The sequence below is a fragment of the Protopterus annectens genome, chromosome 7.part0, assembly GCF_019279795.1.
Source record: "Protopterus annectens isolate FY-2018-M chromosome 7.part0, PAN1.0, whole genome shotgun sequence".
NCBI classification, from domain to species: domain Eukaryota; kingdom Metazoa; phylum Chordata; order Ceratodontiformes; family Protopteridae; genus Protopterus; species Protopterus annectens.
The window spans coordinates 153,529,885-153,552,226 of record NC_056739.1 but is presented as its reverse complement, the minus strand read 5'-3'; the positions used below and the strand labels follow the sequence as shown (position 1 = coordinate 153,552,226).

The 22,342-nt window shown below is 41.1% G+C and overlaps 1 protein-coding gene across 3 annotated transcripts in view; it reads right to left on the bottom strand.

Moving 5' to 3' along the window:
• CACNA1S (calcium voltage-gated channel subunit alpha1 S) overlaps positions 1 to 22,342 on the bottom strand; it is a 3,469,037-nt gene that overhangs the window by 1,759,366 nt on the left and 1,687,329 nt on the right. For all 3 annotated transcript variants that reach the window (XM_044076603.1, XM_044076604.1, XM_044076605.1), the window contains one exon: positions 13,723 to 13,829. In XM_044076603.1, the coding sequence (XP_043932538.1) occupies positions 13,723 to 13,829 (107 nt within the window). The remainder of the gene's footprint in view (positions 1 to 13,722; positions 13,830 to 22,342) is intronic.

Below are 22,342 nucleotides of genomic sequence, written 5' to 3'. Positions count from 1 at the left end.
GATATATTTGTATTCCTCTTTGTCTGCAAAATGCAATTACTGGTGCCAGGCATTTGTGAAGACCCTGGGAGCAGTAGATAAGCCAAAGGGCAGTGCAGAGAGTTGGTAGTGCATTGAGCCAGCTATAAATCTGAGGTATCTTCTGCATAATTGTCTGATTGGGACATGCAGGTATGCCTCTTTTAGGTCTAAAGTCACAAGCCAAGCCTTCTTGCCCAGCATGGGCAGAAGCTGCTGCAGAGTTAACATTTTGAATTTTGGAATGTCCAGGAATGTGTTTAGGACAGACAAGTGCTATCACTTCTGCCCGCAGAGTGTTAGAGCGTCAAGCCTTGTCCATTAAGCCTCCTTATTTGATTTTCCTTGCTGACAGAGTCTCACTTCGAACTAACCCCTCCTTTTTGCCTAAAGTTTGCACTGAAGCTAATCTTAATCAAAGTATTGATTTGCCAGTTTTCTTCCCCAATCAGTGATGGTTCTATTGATGAGGATGGAGATTGGGTAAGCAATAGATTTGGCTGCTATCTGCAGGTATTCTGAGGGTAGTTGGTCTGCAGAAAGAGTACATGGTTTCAGTTTTTGGATAAGGGTGAGAATAAATGATGTGGGGACAGGTTGGAAGAGAAAAGGAGGAGGTGGGTTAGAGTCAGATTTAGATGTTGTTATGTTCTGAGGAGAGAGCTGACAGGCAAGAGTTTGAATTGCTTTGGTAAAAAAGGTGTTAAAGGCGTTAGCAGTTTGTTTAGGATTGTCTTTGTCAGTGCCTTGTGGGTTAGGTGTGATAGATTGACTTGGATGTAATAATTGATTAATACTTGACCAGAACTTTTGAGGTTTATTATGGTGGGTCTGCTGAAATTGTAAATAATAGTTTTTTTATCAAATACTTTGGCTTTTTTGTTTCATTTCTCAGTTGTTTGTAGTTTTGGATGTCAGTATGTTTTTTAGTTAAGCGTGATTTATTCCAGTATTTATTTCTGAGATGGATTTTTTGTTTGGTTTCCCTGGTAAGCCATGGAGCAGATTTAGTTCTTATCCTTATAGAGCGGGTAGGAGCATGACGGTTGAGTATGTTTAGGAAATTAGTATTAAAGTAATCAACAGCTTCATCAAGAGACAGGTGTTTTAAGGGGGACCAATTGCATGCCTTAAGTTCACTAAGGAATAGATCTGAGTTGAATTTTTTCTTGGTTCTAATTACCCTATATATGTTGAATGGGTGGATTGGTTTTGAGCCTGATAATGTAGGTTATTGAGTGGTCGCTTATGTCGTCAGGGAGGGTTCCAGCTTCATAAGTCTGGGGTTGATTATTAATGAGTATCCAATCTAAGGTGCTTTCTTTCTTGCTATTTTTTTTTTTTTTTTTTTCAATAATAAATCTTTATTCTTTTCCAATTGTTAATACAATATAACAACATATATACATTATATACATGAATGCTTCCAACAGTTGCATAAGATCATTATACATTAAGATAAAATTCTAAAAAGAGTATTAAAAAATCTAGTATCAATATAAGGCTTATCGATACTAATCTCCATAATAAGTATGTACTTCCCGGGGAAAAGTGGATTAGAACGTTAAACTAACACAATGTTAAAGATTTGCTCCCATATGTTTGTATTATTTATATTTTTCTTATGATCTTTAATTAGTAATTTATGTGCTAAAATATGTTTTATCGCTACACTTTTAAAGTTTTCACATGAAGTCTGATATGGATTCAGCCAATTTGTAGCTATATAACGCTTCAATAACAAGAAAATATTTATGAGTATAATCATTTGGGATCTGTCCGAGTTATTCAGAGGAATATGAAGAATCATAAACTCCCAAGAAAGTGTGGACTGTTGATAACCCATTTTTTGTAATTGAATTTTTAAAGAATTCCAAAGTTTAAATATACATTTACAGCTCCAGAACATGTGTAAAAGGTCAGCCGTTTGATCATTACAATATGGACATTTAGGTGAATTTTTAGAGTTGAATTTATGCAGACTGAGACGAGTGTAATAAGCGCTGTTAAATATCATCAGCTGAGTAAATAATAGCTTTTGAAGAGATACTGATTTTAAGGTTAAATTAATTGCTTTCAATATTTTATTATCATCAATCGGTAATAATTTATCCTTCCAGTATTTGGATAAGAGTATTTGGTTTTTATATTTCACATCTTTTATCAAATTATATGACTATTTTTCTTTATCCTAGTAGGGGAGGTAATAGTTTGGGTGAACCCATAGAGATTAATATGGCTAGTGAGGCAGTTTTTATTGCAAGAATTCCAATCTATGTTAAAATCGCCTAGAATTATGGTTTCTTGGGGAAGGTGTAGAGATAACCAACAAAGTATAAAAAATAAAAATAAAAATAAATAAATAAAAAATAAATATGATAATTTGTTTCATCTCATTAGAAAGGTTATGGAACCTGGCTATGATGGGAATTGGAGCAGCCAAGCTGTCAGTTTCAGGGACTGAAGAGAGGTATGAAGTTCCCCAGACGAGTGCGTCAGAAGATCTGAAACTGGGTCCAGAATCCAAGGGTACTCCAAAAGATGAAGTCGAAGGATGGGGACTCAAATCTGGCGAGGCCAATGAGGGGCTATGAGAATGATGGTCCTTCCCAGGGCTTATGCTTTCTGTAGTACCTTGGGTATTAACGGGATTGGTGGGAATACATAGTGGAGACCCCTAGGCCAATCGTGTAAGAGTTCGTCCCTTGGGGCTTCTCCCAGAGGGGGAATCAGGGCAAAGTAGCTTCTGTATTTTATGTTCATGTGCCTGGTTTAAACATCACAACAAGGCTGGCCCCACCTGCGGAATATCCTGTCCGTTATTTCTTTCTTGAGGGACCACTCGTGAAGCAACAAAATTGCTCTGCTCAGCTTGTCGGCTATCACGTTGGACTTCCCTGGGATGTGCGTTGCTAACAGAAAGTGCTGGGTGGATATAGCCCATTGCCATACTCTTAGGGCCTCGTGACAAAGGGGGTAGGACCTGGTTCCTCCTTGTTTATTCAAGTACCAGACCACTGACATGTCTGTCTGAATCGCAATTGTACCCAGAGGAAGATAGTCCTGAAAGTACTGCAATGCTAAAAGTACTGCTCTCGTCTCTAGGACATTGATATGCAGATGTGTCTCTTGAGCAGTCCACGTGCCTTGGGCTGTTCTTCCCTGAAAATGCCCCCCACCCTATCAGGGAAGCATCCGTGGTCACTGTGGCTGCTGGTGCGGGTAGGAAAAAAGGACGACCTATCGTGACATGAAGAGAGGTCAACCACTACTGAAGATCCTTTTTGCATGAGTTTGTGATCATTATAAGGTGAGACATTGGGAGCTCTTGGTAAGACCATTGAGTAAACAACAGACATTGCAGAATCTGCATGTACATGCGACCCAGCGGTATGGCCAATACTGCAGCTCCCATCATACCTAACAATTTTAGTACTTCTGATGCTGGAGCCTTGTTTTTGAATATCAGATTGCAGACCTGCTGACGGAGTAGTAAGACTCTTTCTACTGGAAGTCTTAGTGTGGTGGTGGTGGTGGTGTCCAGTTCTGCTCCAATAAAGACAATATGCTGTGATGGCGACAAGCCAGATTCTTCTGAGTTGATTGTAATGCCTGGCTGGCTGCAGAGTGACAGAGTGGATTCCCTGTCTTGAATGAGTTGATGCCTGGTGGCGGCGGTGAGGAGGCAATCGTCTAGGTATGGAAACACCTGGAATCCTAAACTTCACAGGTGAGCCGTGACCACTGCCATACATTTGGTGAACACTCTGGGTGCTGTAGTGAGACCAAAGGGCAGGGCTCGAAACTGGTAATGACTAGCTCCCAGCCGGAAGTGCAGATGATCCCTGGATGGTCTGGCCATTTTTATGTGGTAGTACTCATCCTGGAGATCTATCAAGCACATCCAACTGTCTTTTCCTAAGAAAGGAAGTATCGACTGAAGCATGACCATCCGAAACTTCTCTTTCTTGACAGATTTGTTTAGCCTGCTGAGGTCCAGTATAGGTCTCCAGTCCCTTGTCTTTTCTGGAACTAAAAAGAATGTTGAGTAATTTCCAAATCCTGTCTGGTCTGCTGGGACTGGTTGGATGACTCTTTTTCTTAGCAACGTTTGGACCTCTACTGTTGCTTGTTCCTTGTAACTGGGTGGAACGTTCGGGATTTCCCTGTAGGTGGAGGGAGTGTGGCGAATGGAATGAAGTATCCTCAGGAAATGATACTTTGTACCCAGTTGTCATTTGTTATTTTGAGCCAGGCGTCTGGGTACAAAGATAAGCAACCCTTGACTGCCTCCAGAGCAGGACAGTCGGGCCTCCTTTCAGGAGTGCTGGTAAGGCTTCCCAAAGAAGTGATCTCTGTTGCCCTGTTTTTGTGGACTCCCTCTGCCAAGAGGGTGGCATCTTCCATTATTGCCCCCTCCTCTGTCTCCAGAGGGGGGTTCATCACATGTGTTCTGAAAGGCTCCTTGGGCTTTTCAGAACCACATTTTCCCTCCACTTTGACCCCTGGGGTAGGGTCTGGTAGGGGTGGAAAAACAGACTCCGATGGCAGACAGAGTCTTTCCTTTCTGCTCACACCTGGTCAAAGTTTCCTTGATTTTGAGCCCGAAAAGAGATGAGCCCTCAAAAGGGGTATTCACAAAGGATGACTTGAGCTCCGCAAAGGAACACAAGTGCATCAAGGAGTGTCTCCTAAGAGCAATTCCTGTACCCACTGCCCTACTTGTTCCATCAGCTGCATAAGAAATGAAGTGCATAGATGTGTTAACAATGGAGTTGAGGGTAGCAAGCTGGCAAGCAACTTTGTTTGAAGCCCCTGCATCTACTGTACCCTGAAGAGTATCTCCCAGCTCTTTAAGGAGAACTCTTTGCAGTCTCATGAAATGGGTTAAGTAGTTGACTGAATGAAGTGCAAATGTTGCTAAACTAAACATGCACTTCCTATATCTATCCATTATCCTGGAGTCTCTGTTAGGAGGATGGATAGAAGCGGAAGTTTCTGACATTTCCATTTTGATGGCTGCCGCCACCACCATGGCATCAACTGGCACACCTTTAGTCAAAAAAGATTTACCTTGGGGAGCAGATATAAACTTATTAGGCCTCCTTGAGACAGGCTCCATGGTGTCCGGCGACTCCCGCTCCCTTCGTGAGACCAGCTGCATAAGCTCATCGAAGGGAGGAGACACCCAAGAGGTGGAGGGTTGAGACCTGAAAGCCTTCAGGAGAACCGACTCGTCTTTAGAAGGGTTTGTGGACTGCCAGTCACCCCTCTGCCTAAGGATTTCTAGTATCTCAGCAAATAAGATATCCTCGGGGGGGAACTTTCTGATTCATCCAAGTCAGTATCAGATGTTAGGGACTCCTGAGGTGAGTCTAGATGTTTCCTTTTATAAAGTCTCTTCCTGGGAACCTCATCAGGGGAGCTTCTGGTGAGGTCTCGGAAAAGCATAGGCCACCCGATGGGGCTTCCTGAGGCTCTGGGTCTCTACGCTTTGCCAGGATCTTTGAAGCAGAAGCAGACACAGGTGCTTTAGGGGATGAGAAAGCCAGACCTGAGGTTGAGGATGTCTTAGGAAACATAACTCTCCTCATGGCCTCAAGGGCACCTTTGCTCTGATGCGAAGGGACCGCCAGATCCAAGGAAACCGTCGATATCTCCGGCACTGGGACAATGGGCTCGAACCAGAGGTAGGAGCCGATCTCATTCGAGCCGATGACCCAAAAGGCAGAGACAGAACCAACAAGCCGGTCCAACTATCCTCCCCAGACCCGACCAGACAGTGTGGACTCCTAGAGTCCTCGACCGGCGCTGAGGATGTCAGAGTGGATGGAACCGAAGACACTGGAGCAGGCATCGGCTCCAAAGGTTCCACAATCAACAAGTCCAACTTCTCTGGCTCCGAAGGACCAGTATGGCTCAGAGGAGGAATAGTTGTAGCTGGCATAAGGGACTTCGGCTCCAAAGCCGCCTGGGTCAAAGCCAACAAAATTTTTGCAAAGGCTGGTGCCTGTAAAAGCTTCTGCACCACATGATCCACATCCAAATCTGAGAGGCTAATAGAAGACAGAGATGAATGGATCGATGGTGGTACCGACTGTAGTAATGGAGACTTTGGAACATTGGATACCGGTTCCAAAACCGGGGACCGGCTCCAAAAAGATAAGACCGTCGGCTCCGAGACCTGTGGAGCCGATGTCACAGACTTTTTTGAGTTTTTTGATTCCATGGAAGTCTTCGAAGACTTTGAGGACTTACTAGATCCATCCTGGTCACTTAAAGCCTCCTGGAAATAAGGTTTCAATAAACACTTATCAATGAGTTTCCACTTTCTCGGTTGGAGAACCTGGGAAGAAAAGGAATGGCATATGGAGCAGGTTTCTTACAAGTGTAATGCACCTAAGCAATAAGCAGAATTGACATGACTGTCAGTGACAGACATCTTCTGCCCACATTTAGGGCATTTTATAAACCCTGACTTAGGGTGCTTGTCCTTGTCATCAGCCATGACAAGAAAATTGGACACATCCAACAACAATTAAATATATGGATACGACTTCTAATAAAAGACAGACTAATTATAAACACACAAGCCCTTCAAACTAAGGTTAACAAATCACACACACACTATTTGTCTAAGCAGATAATATCAGTGACAAAGTCACTAAATACAAATAACCAAGCTATACACTACTAAAGTTAACTCTAATAACTATAAAGCTGTAAAAAAGGTCATTAAGCAAGCACATAATACTATTTCTAAGAAAAAAAGGTGACAGAAGGTCATTGTTTAAACAACTTTTAGTCAGAACTTTAAATAGGCCCAAATAAAATGACGTCAAATATTAAATTATGAAAAGGTACACAAGGGAAATGGAAACTACAGATAAAGCTGTAAGAGCTTAGCTAACTATCTAACTATATTTTGAAGAAAATATCAACAATATTTTGAAATAAAATAAAAGTAAGGTTTTTACTGGCCCAAGCAAGCGGCAAACTAGATCTGAGGTAACTCTAGGTGCATCATGGGATAGGGACTTGGCCTCGAGCTATTTGAAAACCTCAAGCTGTGTAGTAGGCCGACTCAGAGCCGAGGGATCTGCTCCGAACCCATCAGTAAGAATGAACGGGGAGATAGAACAACTTCATATCATATGCTGCCAATCCGCTTTACCACTTGTCTTCCATCTCCAACAGATGAAGTTTTTCTTGTATCTTAATTATATCTTATGTGGAGTCATGAAGTTTTCGTGTATAGATTTCCATGTCTCCATTTTATAGACAATGTAGTTTGTTTTGATGATGTCTACATATCTTTTTATCTTCCTTACTTGGATAGTATTTTTTTTAGTTTTGAAATAATCCCAGTAGTTTTCATAAATATATTCCTCTACATTCTTAATGACTTTATGTATTCTAGATAAACATCCTTTCCTACCATTTTCTAATGTATTAATATTACTAATAAATCAATTAATTTTGGGACAATTTTTTTGTTAATGGTTGCATTAAAATTAAACACATTTTCTATTAAATGCCTACAGTTTTGTATATCCATCCACATATCCTTGCCAAAACTGAATTCAGTGACTATATATTCTATAGTTTGTAGTTTATTACTGTCCATCAACTGCTACCACCATATCAAATTATTTTCCTTAAATTTATGCATTGCATTTGAATTAAAAGTACATATATTATTTTGTGTATATGCTATTAGAAACAACAGAAAAAAACATGCCCTATATCTTGTTTTTTTTGTAAATGTAAGCTTTAAAAATCTTTAACACTGAAGTAATGTAGGAAGAGTTAATCATAATATTTCTATTTTCTAGTATATAGTGTTTTAAGATCCTTAGAAAATTATTTATTTCATTTAGTTGCATGGGAACTATCTGATCTGATTTTATACATATGATCTCTTGTATATCCTTTCATGTGGCAGTACAGTTTTTACTTAACCATAAGGGGATTGTTTTAGAATTGATGACAATGAATATAATTATATTTCTGGCATACTGATTCCACCTAGGGACCAATCTCTTACATGGTAATTTAACTCCAAACTTGGTTTGTGAGTACACTAAAAAAAATTACAAATTATAGAATCAAATTCTTTAATGTTTTTTTTTTGATTGGGGCAATGATAGAGACTGCATTAAATACAAAACTTTTGGTAGAAAATCATTTTATTAAAGTAAGTCTCTTCTCAATGGTAAAGAAAAACTTCCAATGAAAGTATTAATGATAGCTAAATTATTTCTATATGTTTCTCCTACTGTAGTCTTAATATCTCCATCTGACTGTTTTGAAAGGAGGTGAACCGAGCTGTTTGAGGCCTTACCCACATCTGGACTAGATCCTGGAACACCACTACCCTTGAGATGTCATTTCTGTGAGTCTTCCCAGGATCTGCATGGTCTGCCTTACATAACATTTTGCTCTGAAGGGATGTATAATACCTGAAGAGTTAGAGAATGTTTTAATACCAGCTCTCACATCATCATTACCAAATAGCACAGAACGTATGACATTGTACCCCCTTGTATGCTGAGATACCACATCACTGTGGTGTTGTCTATAAGCACAAGAAGAGGCCCAGAAGTCCATAGGTGGTGAGAACTTTCAAGGCATGGATTGCTGCCAACATTTCCTTGATACTGCTGTGCTTCCATGAATCCTTGGAACACCAAATGGCCTGCACTTGCGCCCCCACTGACCCAGCTCCCTAAGCAAAGTTGGATGCATCTGTCTGGTCAGACAACAACATCACAAGTGGGAAGAAGGGAAGTCCTGGACTGACACTGTTCTCTCCACCACACTGATGCGTGTCTGATGAAGGGAAACACTGACAACTGAGTTTCCAGGGAATGTAAGTGTTGGACCCAATAATTTTGTACATACGATTGAATTTTCCTCATGTGGAAACAGGTCAATGGTATCATGAGACTCATGGGTGCCACCAGTCCTACAAATATTTAAGAATTCTCTTGCCAAGGTGACATTCCTCCTGGTGAGTTACTGAAATATCATCTAGTAGAACAGAACCTTGTCTTCGGGAAGAAAGCCCATACTTTTGTTGGTGTCAATTAAGCACCCCAAGAGCACAAATCTTTGCAGGAGTGTCAGGTACAACTTCCAAAGGTTCAACTTGAACCCTAGCTAGAAAAGTAAGGCTGAGGCCTTTTCTAGTGCTTCCAAGCACCTGGATATAGACTCTACACACATATCTCCAACTTGTCTGAGTATAGAAAAATATAAATGCCAGGAGTCTGGCAGTCAGCCACTATGGGAGTTAGGCATTTAGTAAACACTTGAGGTGCAGTGAATAGCCCAAAGGGCAGTGTAGCGAACTGATAATGTAAACCAGACACAACAAATCTAAGATATCTTCTGAAAGTAGGAGAAATGGGGATATGATGATACGCATCATTCAAGTCCAGGGTCACCATGAAGTAACTGCCTGACAGCAGAGGAAGCACTGTCTGCAGGGTGAGCATCTTGAACTTGAGAACCTTGACAAAGGTATTCAGGAAGGAGAGGTCCAACGCTTGTCTCCACAACCATTCTTTTTGGGGACCAGAAAAATTCTGGAGTAGAAAACTTTCATTTTCTATGAATGAGGGACTTTCTCTATGATCTGAGTACAGCATTTGCTGGAGAATAGGAGGGAATAATAAAATCTGGTCTGGTGGGTGAGGGGCAGCCCCCCCCGAATGGAGGCAGATGTTTCTTTCACTACCACCTGTAAACTCTGCCGACAATTTTGAGCACCCATTTGTCAGAAACCACTGACAGCCAGGCCACCTTGTTAAGAGCTAACTTTTGAGATGGTGCACATGGGGGGGGGGGGACTTAAGAATGAGGGGTGCTGCAGAGTCATAGGTTGAAAGGAGGGGTATCATATTTGGGAAAGGAACCTCTCTTATTAGATTTGGCAGAGTTCTCATCCTGGTATTTCCTTTTAGCGCTTTGATTATACTTTGGTTGGGACTTCTGTTAGTTGTACCACCAAAAATTATCCTGCTTATGGGAGGAAACTTGAGAATATGAAACATTTTTGAGAATATGGAACATTTTCTATTATCCTTGTGTCAGCTTACCTCTTTCATCCAAGTGTTTAAGGATATGATTAAATGCTACCAAACAAAGGATTAAGTGCAGCATTCATAATCTCATTTTTTAACTCATCAGAAAAGTTTTGGCTGTGCAACCAAGCATACCTCCTTAACATAACCATTGTCGCTGCATTTCTAGAAACAGTATTGCCCTCCAATACACTCTTTAAAGTATGCTAAGACACCTGAGAAACATTGAAAATAATCTCTTTCACATAGTCTTTCTGCTAAGCAGGTAATGATGTAGCAAATGTATACCTTATTGTATAATCTAAACTATATGTACACCTCAACACAAACTTCTACATGGAATACTAGTAGATAAACACTTTAAAAGTTACCATGCTGGACTGCACCAGCTTCTTTCCCTGAGATTCTAGCCACTTGCCTAGTTTATCTTGAGATACTGGATTTGAAGAAGACATGGTTGTTTCATTGGAAAATGTTGCAGGGGAAACAGATGCAGGGTCTGCAGACAAGGGGAGCACACACCCTGAATTTCTTAAACAATTTTTTAGTTAGAGACTCATTCAACAGAGGAGAACTCTAAGCTTTCTTAAAAACATCCTCCAATGCTGTGATCAATGAAGGGAAGGTCATCACATCTGAGGCCTCATCCTCCAAAAAATTGTATACCCTGCTGATCTCAGGGGCAGACAATGACTGTTCTCAAATGAATATATCCCTAAATCTAGCCAGCATTTGGGAAAAAGAAAACATCTGTTTGAATTTATGAACCTCTTTGTCCTCAAAAGAAGCTAGACTCTGACACTTCTGAAACTTCAGATTCTGGGTTCCCTTCAGAATCAGGATTCTTGGGTGGTTGAATAGGGGTGGGAGCACCAATGTTACTTATAACCCAGTTTTGCATACCATAATCAGTGGCCTGAACAATGGATTTAGCCGTAGCCACCAGCTAATGTGGAAATACAGACAGAAACTGTTGTCCTGCAATGTCATGGGACTTCTGTCTCTTTTTTGCATACACTGCACTAGCGGGAGAATCTGGTGTGGGGGGTAGACATATCAACAATGGCAGAAGATCCAGTACCCTTGATTTCCCCTATACCTAGAAAGTTTGGTTCTCCTGCACTTGAACCAAGTAATGGTACAGCCCTGGAGTATACATCTGACCCTTGTGTCATGCACTGTTGTGGTACTAACACCACACCATGGGATATGGAGGCAAAAATAAGGCAAGTGGTTTGACAGCCTGCTCAAGACTACTGCAATGTCAAAAGCTGTAGGCCGAGGTATATGTATTACTTTACTTTTATGGTGTTTTTTTTATGTGCATAAGAGATAGATGGTGGGTAAGGGGGTACCATATCCAAGTCTGTCAAGCCAGGGGACAAAAAACTACCCAGAGCAATACCAAATAATGGCTGCACAATCAGACAGTGAAAACTAAACTAATCCAGTTATTCTCCTTCTAAATAGCAATCTGAAGTATATTTCCATAGAGATACTATTGTGAGCACTGTAATGACTAAAATGACAGAAGTTTCAGTAATAGCTCAAAGCACAACATGCATGCAAAATGTCCCCCACATTTTGTAAAAAACACTAGTTTTAGTCCAAAATGACTAGAAAGAGCATAAAACAATTGTAGATAACAAATAAAGCATAAACTTATGAAAAAAAAAATCTTGTCAGAAATGTTTAACACACAAAATGGTGCCATAAATCATGATTTAAATGAAAAAAAAAACATTTAAAATGCATTAATCCTTCTTGATCACCAACAATAATAATAAGACAAAATAAAAACAAGCAAAATCAGCATGTTTTCCTTTCAAAACTTCCAAATGAAGCTTTTACTCAACAGAAACAACAGACACAATTAGTTTGTGACTCTAGAAGCATGAGGTAATGAAAGGAACTGTATTAAAACAATCTTAATAAAGAAACTCAGTAAAACATTCAGAAAGGGTCATAAAACACATCTGAAGGGTTAAAAATTCCGATAAATGAACAACTAGCTTATAGTAAACAGTATAAGTCTTATACTGTGTAGTCAAAGTAAATAACTAAGCATATATAAAACTTCCAATCAGACAAAAAAAAAACTGTCAAAGCAGCAGAATACACTATTGAAACACCGACAAAAAGAGCAAAGGGAGAAAATAAACCCCCAAAGTGTTTCTTATCTGAGCTCAAAAATCTAGAAAAAGGAGCAGTTTTCCAAGAGAGCCTTTTCTTAATGTGGCACTAGAAAATGGAAAGGGTTCTGTCTGTGGGCCTGTAAGGCAGACCCTGCACTGTTAGATGATTGGTCCATCACACCTACAGACAGGCAGTGGGAGGGACCATGAGTTTTAACAAACTGCTAGAGGAAGGGAGCAGGGAACTACTACTCAAATGCCAGTAAGGCAGTGTGTTTGTTGAACTATAGCTTAACAGACACCCTCAGCGTAAGGAAGGCGACCTGGGCAACAATACTTCCAGTGAAAGTTTACATACTAGGTAGGCATGATACGAAAAGCAGATCATGTCTCTGTGATTCAAAGATGCATGGACTGTTTTTCAGACACACAAGTATAGGTACGCAGAGAATCAGGCACAAACACTTTGCTGTTACACTGGGATGAGCCTAAAGTGGGTCCCATGATCATCCCATAAAAACACAACCTTCTCAGAATTAAAGAATGGTTCCCAATATACTCAACAAACCTCTCACTCACCATGCTTCTTCTGTACTGTCTTAGACTTAAGATACTAAAACACTCACAGATCTGTAAAACATTTATCCAAAATGTGAATACATTCCTCTCACTAAAGGCAATATCAAATAGTTTCTGAAAATCTGAATGAAGAAGTCCTGGTCTTTTAGGGATCAAATATGTTTCTACAAACAGCTTTGCTTTTCTGCAGCTAGGGTTACCACCCGTCCCACTTTGCGAGGGACAGCCCCTCTTTTGGCAGTTGTGTCCTGGAAAAACATTGAAAAAGTGGCAAATGTCCTGAGATTTTAGGACAACAAAATTCCTGTATTTTCTTTAATAGTTGCATAAAACAGTTATTTTGTATCTGAGACATCTAAATGTTATAAGAAACAGAATAAGCAACTAAAATGCTACAAGAGTAAGCTTTTGTTTAGGCAAAAAAGTGAAGTTCTGCCCTTTGTACTGGCCGTGGGTATGTTCTGCCCTGCAAAATCTAACATTTCTAAAAAAAAAATGTCCCACTTTGGGCATCTGAAAAGGTGGCAACCCTATCTGCAGCAGACAGCTTCCGTGACTCATTTCTTATTCAGTACAAGGCGGAAATGAAGAGATAAATAGCATGTGACAGAAACCACTGCATGACAAATTCCAGTCATGCAGCTTACCAGGATGAAGAAGCAGCAAACACAGTAATAAACAATAGTCATGAAAACAACGAATACAGAATTTATATTTAAATAAAAGCTATCACAGATTCAGACGCTGCTGAGTTGAAGGTGCTGAAATCTCTCAGCTGATCAAAGTACTTCAGAAACAGTAATTTCTCTTACCACTTGCTTTAACCTGCTGTCCCCTTATTCATGTCACTGTACAGTATTTATTTTAAAAGTGCTTAATAGCAATGCTTTAAATGTACTCACTGGATTCCAAATGAAATAAGAGAGACTGCAACAACAAGCAAGTCCAGAATGTTGAAATAGTTTCGACAGAAAGAGCCTTTGTGAAGGAAAGCTCCATATGTAGTCATCTGCAGATATTGAAATAAAGAAATGGGACAGGGTAAAGCAGAAAGATATGGAGAAACAGAAAAACAAACAGCATAATGAGTGTAAGAAATTCAGTGTATTATGATTTTTTTCACTTTTCTTTACTTCTATACATTCCAGTGTAAACATGACTGATGCATTCTGGTCACTCATTCAAGCTATAATAATGAAAACAAAATACACATAAAATATTCACATGTGAAGGCATACTGACAAAAACGTAATAAAAAATAAAAAGCAAATGTATGTTGAGCTGAAGGCATATGTAGTCTCCCTGCTTTATCTATCTACCTATTCAATCATTCTGACAATCCTGTATCAACCACACCATACTATACATGTTCTTTCGTATACCTTCAGTGTTCTGTTATTTGTTGAACTGACTCCTGCTCCCTTGATATAACTTGTTTTTACCAGTGCACTGACCACATTTTGCATGCATTATTTTCATAAATAATTGTGATATTACCATTTATTTTTTGTACTGGAGATCTTATCTCTCCTGGACTCTATTGAAAAATGGGTCATCCCATTTGAACAATTCTGTTTAACAAACGTAAATAAATAATAAACAATAGCTATCTATGATACATATCACACATAAAATATTTTCACAGAGTACGTTCTGACATTGATAGACTCTGATTTCAAGCTGACTGAGGGATTTTTTTTTTTTTAGAATCTGAAGTACCCAATTACATGGTCTAGTTAAGGAGCATCTAGTCAGAACAGCAAAAATACTTTGTAGGCAATGAATGAGTGTGGAATATATGACTTTTTAATTTCTTTGTTAAAGTCATATCTACATGATATATGAAAATACAATAATTTATTTTCTAGGTTTGTCTGAGCTTAATAAATGATGCTTTGTACGGCATTAATATCTGCTGTCACTTTAGAGCATTTCACATCGTTGTTTAAAGAAATGGTAATTCAGAGTGCTACCCACTTACAAGACAATCAGTAGGAATGCATGCATTAAACACCACTCTCTCTAGAAGATGTGCTGTTAGGACGGATGTCTCAGTTTACATTACTTTCCTTGCAAGCTTCAAAATGACTTGCAGTTTTACAGACATCAGACAAAACATGAGATGGACATTTCTTTTCTGACAGTTCTGTCACAGGGTGGAGATTTTCGGCTACACACATCAAAGCCCTTATAGCAATAAAATTAAATGATCAGAAAGAGAACAGAACATACATTTTACACATAGTTGTAGCAGCTTCTTTAAATATTAAAACTATTCTAAAGATTAATAGAATGAATTACCTTTACTTCTAAAGTGTTACATGGTACAGTAATGTTACTGTATACTTGACTTGATACAAGATGTTAGGCTTAGCAATTGTGTTGGTTCCATTTTGTTAATCCATATCACTGAAGGGAGGGTGGAATTTTGAAAACAGAGTTCAGTCTTTTAAGGAAATTATATAAGGAAAGATGGCTGTTGAGATTTAACTGCTCTTACCATGTTTTAAACGCTAATGCACTTATGATTGGAAGACAGTGACAGCATTTCTTCCTTGACATGATGCTTCATAATTAACAATACACAACATTCAGGGGTACAGATTTTCAGATACAGTTTTTGAAACAATCGCCAAGGCTTTACAAGTCAACAATGCATTTTACTCATCATCCTATTTTTAGTGTCCATGGAGGTCAATAGTGAATGCATACTGACTATCCCCTCTTTTCTTTCTAGATATAAAGAGATAGGCATTTATTTTCAAGCATTCTCTTTTTCTGCTGAACTTGGTCTTATATATATATATATATATATATATATATATATACACTCAGAGGACAAGTCTGTCTCAGTACAGCGAGTGTGAGCAAATGTGCTAAAATAATGACTTATTTTCAGGACATTACCTTTTACAAAGTGTGTGTGCGTCTTTAAGAGGAGGCATGTTAAGTGGGGATTAAAAAAGAAATTCAACAGGTTAGAAACAAAAAAGAATAAGAAGTTATGTACCTACCATAACGTTCCATGTTAGTTGTCTTCTTCTCGCCTTCTTTCATGCTGGTTGGGTTCAGAGCCGATCCTCAGCTCCGACTCGGCCATCTTCAAAAGCTCGAGAGCTGCTTACTGGCTTGAGGCTCCCCCTATATCCCATGATGCCTGGCGCTAGATACCCAGATCTTGTTTGGTAAGTCTAACTGCAGACATAATAATAATAATAATAATAATAATAATAATAATAATAATAATACAGGAATCCTGTCGTAGAATGCATAAATCCTACTGGAGAGACTACTAGTCAGAAGGAATAGCCAGAGAAGACTCAGCCAGTGAGAAAAACATAAGGAACTCTTCTTGGTCTACTAGGATAGGGGGATGGAGGGTGGGACACAAGAAAGAAGGCGAGAAGAAGACAACTAACATGGAACGTTATGGTAGGTATATAACTTCTTTATGTTAAGTTGTCTATCTCGCCTTCATTCTTGCTGGTTGGGACAGCGTCCCTAGCACCTCAATCCTGGGTGGCTCATCGGAACAGACTCTTCAGAACAGTGGAACCAAAATCAGCTCTGCCACGTCCAGCTTATAATGTGAAATAAAGGTATGAGGATTGGCCCATGTAGCTGCTGCACAAATAGTTTCCATTGGCAATCTTGCCTGAAAAGCCACTGAAGTAGCTAGAGCTCTAGTGGAGTGACCTTTTGGTTTAGCAGGAAGCTCTTTATTCCTTAGCTGATATATAAATGTAATAATAGATGTCAACCACCTAGATAAGGTTACTTTTGACACAGGTAGACCTTGTTTACCCTCAGCATAGCACAGGAACAGCTGGTCTGATTTTCTGATTTGCTTAGTTCTATGCAAGTAAAAGCGTAACTGTCTATGAACATCCAACTGATGCAATTTGTATTCCGCCTTGTTGGAATAATTTGGAAAAAACACAGGCAGATCAATAGACTGATTCAAATTATTGTCAGAAGAAACCTTTGGAAGGAAGGAAGGATTAGTCCTAAGAGAAACTCTGTCATTGTGGAAAACTAGATAAGGAGGGCGAACACAAAGAGCCTGAAGTTCAGAAACTCTTCTGGCTGAAGTAATTGCAACCAGAAGAAGGGTTTTCCAAGAAAGAAACTTCAAAGAACAAGAAGCTGCAGGTTCAAAGGGGGGCAGTATCAGGGAAGCTAAAATCAAATTTAAAACCCACGGAGGTGGGGGATCTCTCACTGGGGGCCCGAGTAAAGTAATCCCTTTGAGAAAAGCTTTACAAAGCTTATGGGACATGATACTAGTACCTGACAGACCTGTATGAAAATTTGAAATTGCAGCTAACTGAACTCTAATCGTGGCAGAAGAAGATCCAGCACGAAAACGTTCCGCTAAAAAATCCAAAATATGGTGCACAGGGGCTGAAAAGGGATCTATATTCCTAGCCTCTGCCCAGAAAGAGAAACGTTTCCACTTACTAGCATAAGTCTTTATAGTGGTAGACTTATGCGATGATAAGATGATATCACGCACCGAGTGGGAGATGGTCGGAAGTGGAGCAACCAAGCAGTGAGCTGGAGAGATTGAAGGGATTGGTGCAGCCCGCCCGATTGATGGATCAGGAGGTCTGGAACTGGGTCCAGGATCCAGGGCTGCTCCAGAAGGTGATGATGCAGGAAAAGGAACCAAATTTGTCGAGGCCAGTAAGGGGCAATGAGGATCATCTTGCATCCCAATGTGATAGCTTTCTGTATTAATTTGGGAATCAGGGGGAACGGAGGTAATGCATAAAGAAGTCCCTGAGGCCAATCGTGAACTACAGCGTCTCTGGGGGAGTGTCTGGGGAGGAGAGAGAAGAAATTGTTGCACATGCTTTTGAAGGGGGTGGCAAAAAGGTCGCAGCAAGGCTGACCCCATTTGCGGAAGATTTGGTCCGCCACTATCTGATTGAGAGACCGCTCGTGAGGCATGAGAATTGCTCTGCTCAGCCTGTCTGCTATAACATTGGACTTCCCAGGGATGTGCGCTGCTATCAGAAACCATTGGGAAGAGATCGCCCACTGCCAGAGTCTGAGTGCTTCTCAACATAGGGAGTAGGATCTGGTTCCGCCCTGCTTGTTGATGTACCACACTACCGACATATTGTCTGTCTGAATTGCAATGGTCCCGGTGGGAAGAGATTTGTGAAGAGCTTGCAACACCAAAAGCACGGCCTTCATTTCCAAGACATTGATATGCAGATGGTACTCGTGAGGCTGCCAGGTGCCTTGGACTGTTCTACTCTGAAAATGCCCCCCCCCACCCGATCAGGGAGGCATCCATGGTCACCGTAGCCACTGGAGGAGGAAGAGCAAATGGTCTGCTCTGGGGTACTGATGGGGAAACCATCCACCAAGCAAGTTGGTTTTTGCATGTGTGTGTGATCATTATCTTGTGAGACATTGGAAGTTGCTGGAAAGACCATTGGGTGAACAACATCCACTGAAGAATCCTCATATGAAAACGAGCAAGGGGAACTAGTATGATAGCCGCTGCCATGAGACCCAAGGTTTTTAGGATGAATCTGGCCTGAATTTTTTTGCATCCTAATAAGACCTGCACATGTCGGCGAATGTCTAGCACTCTGTCTAATGGAAGTCTCGCTGACATGTCCTTTGTATTTAAGTTTGCGCCTATAAAGGTAATAGATTGACAAGGCGACAATGCAGACTTTTCAAAATTTATTGTGATGTCTAGTTTGGAGCAAGTTTGGATGGTGTAGTCTCTGGCTCGCAGCAGGTGATGTCTGGTGGTTGCAGTAAGAAGCCAGTCATCTAAATATGGAAACACCTGGAATCCTTGCCATCTCAAGTGAGTGGTAACTACTGCCAAATATTTGGTGAACACCCTGGGGGCTGTGGTGAGACCAAAGGGCAGAGCTCTGAACTGATAATGACTGGCTCCCAGCCAGAAGCGGAGGAATCTTCTGGAGCGTCTGTCCATTTTGATATGGTAGTACGCGTCCTGAAGATCTATGGAGCACATCCAATTGTCCTGACCCAGAAAGGGTAAAATGGACTGTAACGTGACCATCCGGAACTTGGTTCTTTGAACAGACCTGTTTAGTCTGCTGAGATCCAGAATAGGTCTCCAGTCCCCTGTCTTTTTTGGTACCAAAAAAGAACCTTGAGTAAATTCCGGATCCTTGCTGGTCTGCTGGGACTGGATGGATGGCTCTTTTTCTTAGCAGTTTTGAAATTTCTTGAACTGCTTGATCCCTTAGATTGGGTGGAACATCTGGAAGGGATTTGTTGGGAATGTAGGGAGTGTGAAAGAAGGGGATTTTGTAGCCTTCGGATATGATAGTCAGTACCCATTTGTCTTGTGTTATACTTTGCCAGGCTTTTGGGTACAGCGATAATCTTCCCCCGACTGCCTCCGAAGGTGGACAGCCAGGCAGCACTTCAGGGATGCTGGAAGGGCTTGTCAGAGAAAGATTCTCTTTGGTCCTGATTTTGCGGACCCCCTCTGCCCCGAGGGTGGCGTCTATTGTTGTTCCCTCCTCTGCCCCTGGAGGGGAACTCTCCACGTGTGTCAGGCACGGCTCCCTGGGGTTTCTGGAACCACATCTTCCCACTCTTCTGACCCTTGGGATATGGTCTTGAAGGAGTGGAAAAATGGACTCCCACAGCAGAGAGAGTCTTGCCTTCCTGCTCACACCTGGTAAGGGTATCCTTCACCTGTGGTCCAAAAAGAACAGAACCATCAAAGGGGGTGTTGGTGAAAGACCAGAAGGGTTCCGAAAAGTTACATAACCGCATCCAAGCATGCCTCCTCAAGACCACGCCTGTGCCTGCGGCCCTACTCGCACCATCGGCTGCATAAGAGATGAGCCGCATGAAGGAGTTTATTACCGAATTAAGAGTCGTCAGCTGGGAGGCAACCTTAGCCTGGGCCCCCGCAGCTGATGGATCTTGAAAGGTATCTCCTAGCTGTTTAAGGAGATCCCTTTGAAGGCGGGTAAAGTGGCACAAGTAGTTCAGCGACCTCATGGAGAAGGTCGCTGAGGAAAACATCTGCTTCCCATATCTGTCCATCGTCCTAGATTCCTTATTAGCGGGATGGACAGATGAAGAAGTTTCAGCCAACTCCTTTTTTGTGGCTGCTGCTACCACCATGGCATCAGATAGTCTAGAAGACTGAGAAGAGTGGGATCGGTGACTTCGCTCTGACTGTAACAGAGGCGACCCCGGAGCCGAGTGTATCGACTCTAGGGATGGAGATCTAGAGCATTTTTGACACCCTGATGGTTCTGACACCAGAGTCGGAGCCAACTAGGAGATAGGTACTTCGGTTCCAATCGGAACCGAAGTTGAAGAAGACGCCACACCCGACAACGGCTCCGAACTGGGAGCCGGTGGCTTCGTTGGCTTAGAGGGTTTCACTGGCTGAGCCTTAGCTGGTGACCCTTCAGGTTTGAGCAAACCCCTAAGGATTAGCTTATTCCTACGCTCCTGCAGGACTCTTGGACTAAAGGCGTGACACACCGAACAAGAGTCCTGCAGGTGTAGGGCTCCCAAACAGTAGACACAAGAAGTGTGACCATCTGTCAGTGACATCCTCTGACAGCATGAGTCACACTTCTTGAATCCAGATACTTTCGTATCTTTAGACATTCCTATAAAAGGAAATATCAGTTACAGAGAAAAAGTAACAGAAGGGAAGTAGGTAACTAGTAAAACACACGCACTCAACACAAGTTACCACACCCTAACAGCACACACACTCTATTATCCAAGAAAAAGTAAATAGACCTACTAATCTACAACAATTTCTAATAAAGAAACTACTACATAAAAATTGAGAACAAGGATTAGCCTCTAACTAAAAACGGCTACCTTTGAGAAAAGAAACGGGGGGGGGACGGGACGACGACTCTCTAACAAGAAAACGAGTTTTCAAGGAGACTAAATTACAAATAGATAACTACAATAACCATAACTGCTATAACTATTCTAAACACCAACTACAATATAACATTTTTTATATATACTAACAATAAAATTGAAAAATATGACCTGAGCCAGTAAAAGCAACCTCGCAGCAGAAGCGGCAAATGAGATCTGGGTATCTAGCTCCAGGCATCATGGGATATAGGGGGGCCTCGAGCCAGTAAGTAGCTCTCGCGCTTTTGAAGATGGCCGAGTCGGAGCCGAGGATCGGCTCTGAACCCAACCAGCAAGAATGAAGGCGAGATAGACAACTTAACATGTGATGTTCTTACCATAACGTTCCATCTGTGTTGTTGATCTTCATTCATTCATGATGGATGGGTCTCGGTTCCGTCCTCAAAACCAACTCGGTCGATATAACAAGTTCATGCCAGCCAAAAATCTCTTGAGCTAAGATTACCCATAGTGCCCCTCTCCTCATCTCCTCAAATCAAGTTTGCCCATAAGGAAAGAAAGCAGAGGCTTTGTCTGAGCAAACACCCTATTCTGAAAACCATGACCAAGTTTGAACCTCCAGGAGTCTTTTGGAGGGGGTAGGAGGGTGGGATGTCATGAATGAATGAAGATCAACAACACAGATGGAACATTATGGTAAGAACATAACTTCTTTATCTGATGTTGTTAATCTTCATTCATTCATGATGGATGGGACAGAGTCCCTAGCTACTTTATGTCCTGGGAGGCCCTATGGAAGAATATTCCTGAGCACCATCTAGCTAAACGATGCTCTCCCCCTGGAGACCAAGTACAATTTGTAATGAATGATAAAAGTATGAGGAGAAGCCCAAGTGGCTGCTGCTCAAATGCCATTCATAGATGCTCTAGAATGAAAAGCCACTGAAGTAGCAACTGATCTGGTTGAATGCGACTTGATTTTAGTTGTTAAACGTACTTGGTTTTGTTGATAGGCAAAAGAGATGCATTCTCTCAGCCATTTCGCCAAGGTGACTTTAGAGACTGATTTTCCCAACACGGGTCCTGAGAAGGACAGGAATAAATGGTCAGATTTTCGGAAAGATTTAGTCCTATCCAAATAGAAGTGTAGTTGTCTATGTACATCCAATAAATACAAACAATGCTCTCCTTTATTTGAAAAATTTGGGAAGAAAACTGGCAGGTCAATTGATTGATTATTACACAACTCTGAGATAACCCTGGGTAAAAAGAAAGGGTTACTCTGATGTGATACTCTCTCTTTGTGGAAAACTATGTAAGGGCGCTTTATGCACAAGGCCTGTAATTCTGATATTCTTCTTGCTGAGGTAATGGCTACCACGAATAAAGTCTTCCAAGACAAGAATTTTATGTCACAAGTGGCAGCAGGCTCAAAGAGATGATGAGTCAAAGTTTGTAGGACTAGTGTCAAATTCCAAGGTTCAGTGTGCTCTTTGAAGGGTGGTTTTATATGTATAACCACTTTCAAGAAGATTTTACAGAGGCGGTGAGATATTGAAGAAGAATCCTGGAAACCACTGTGAAGTTTGAGATAGCCACAAATGGACCCAGACTGTACAAGCTGAAGCTCCTGAATGGAGTAAGGTTGATAAG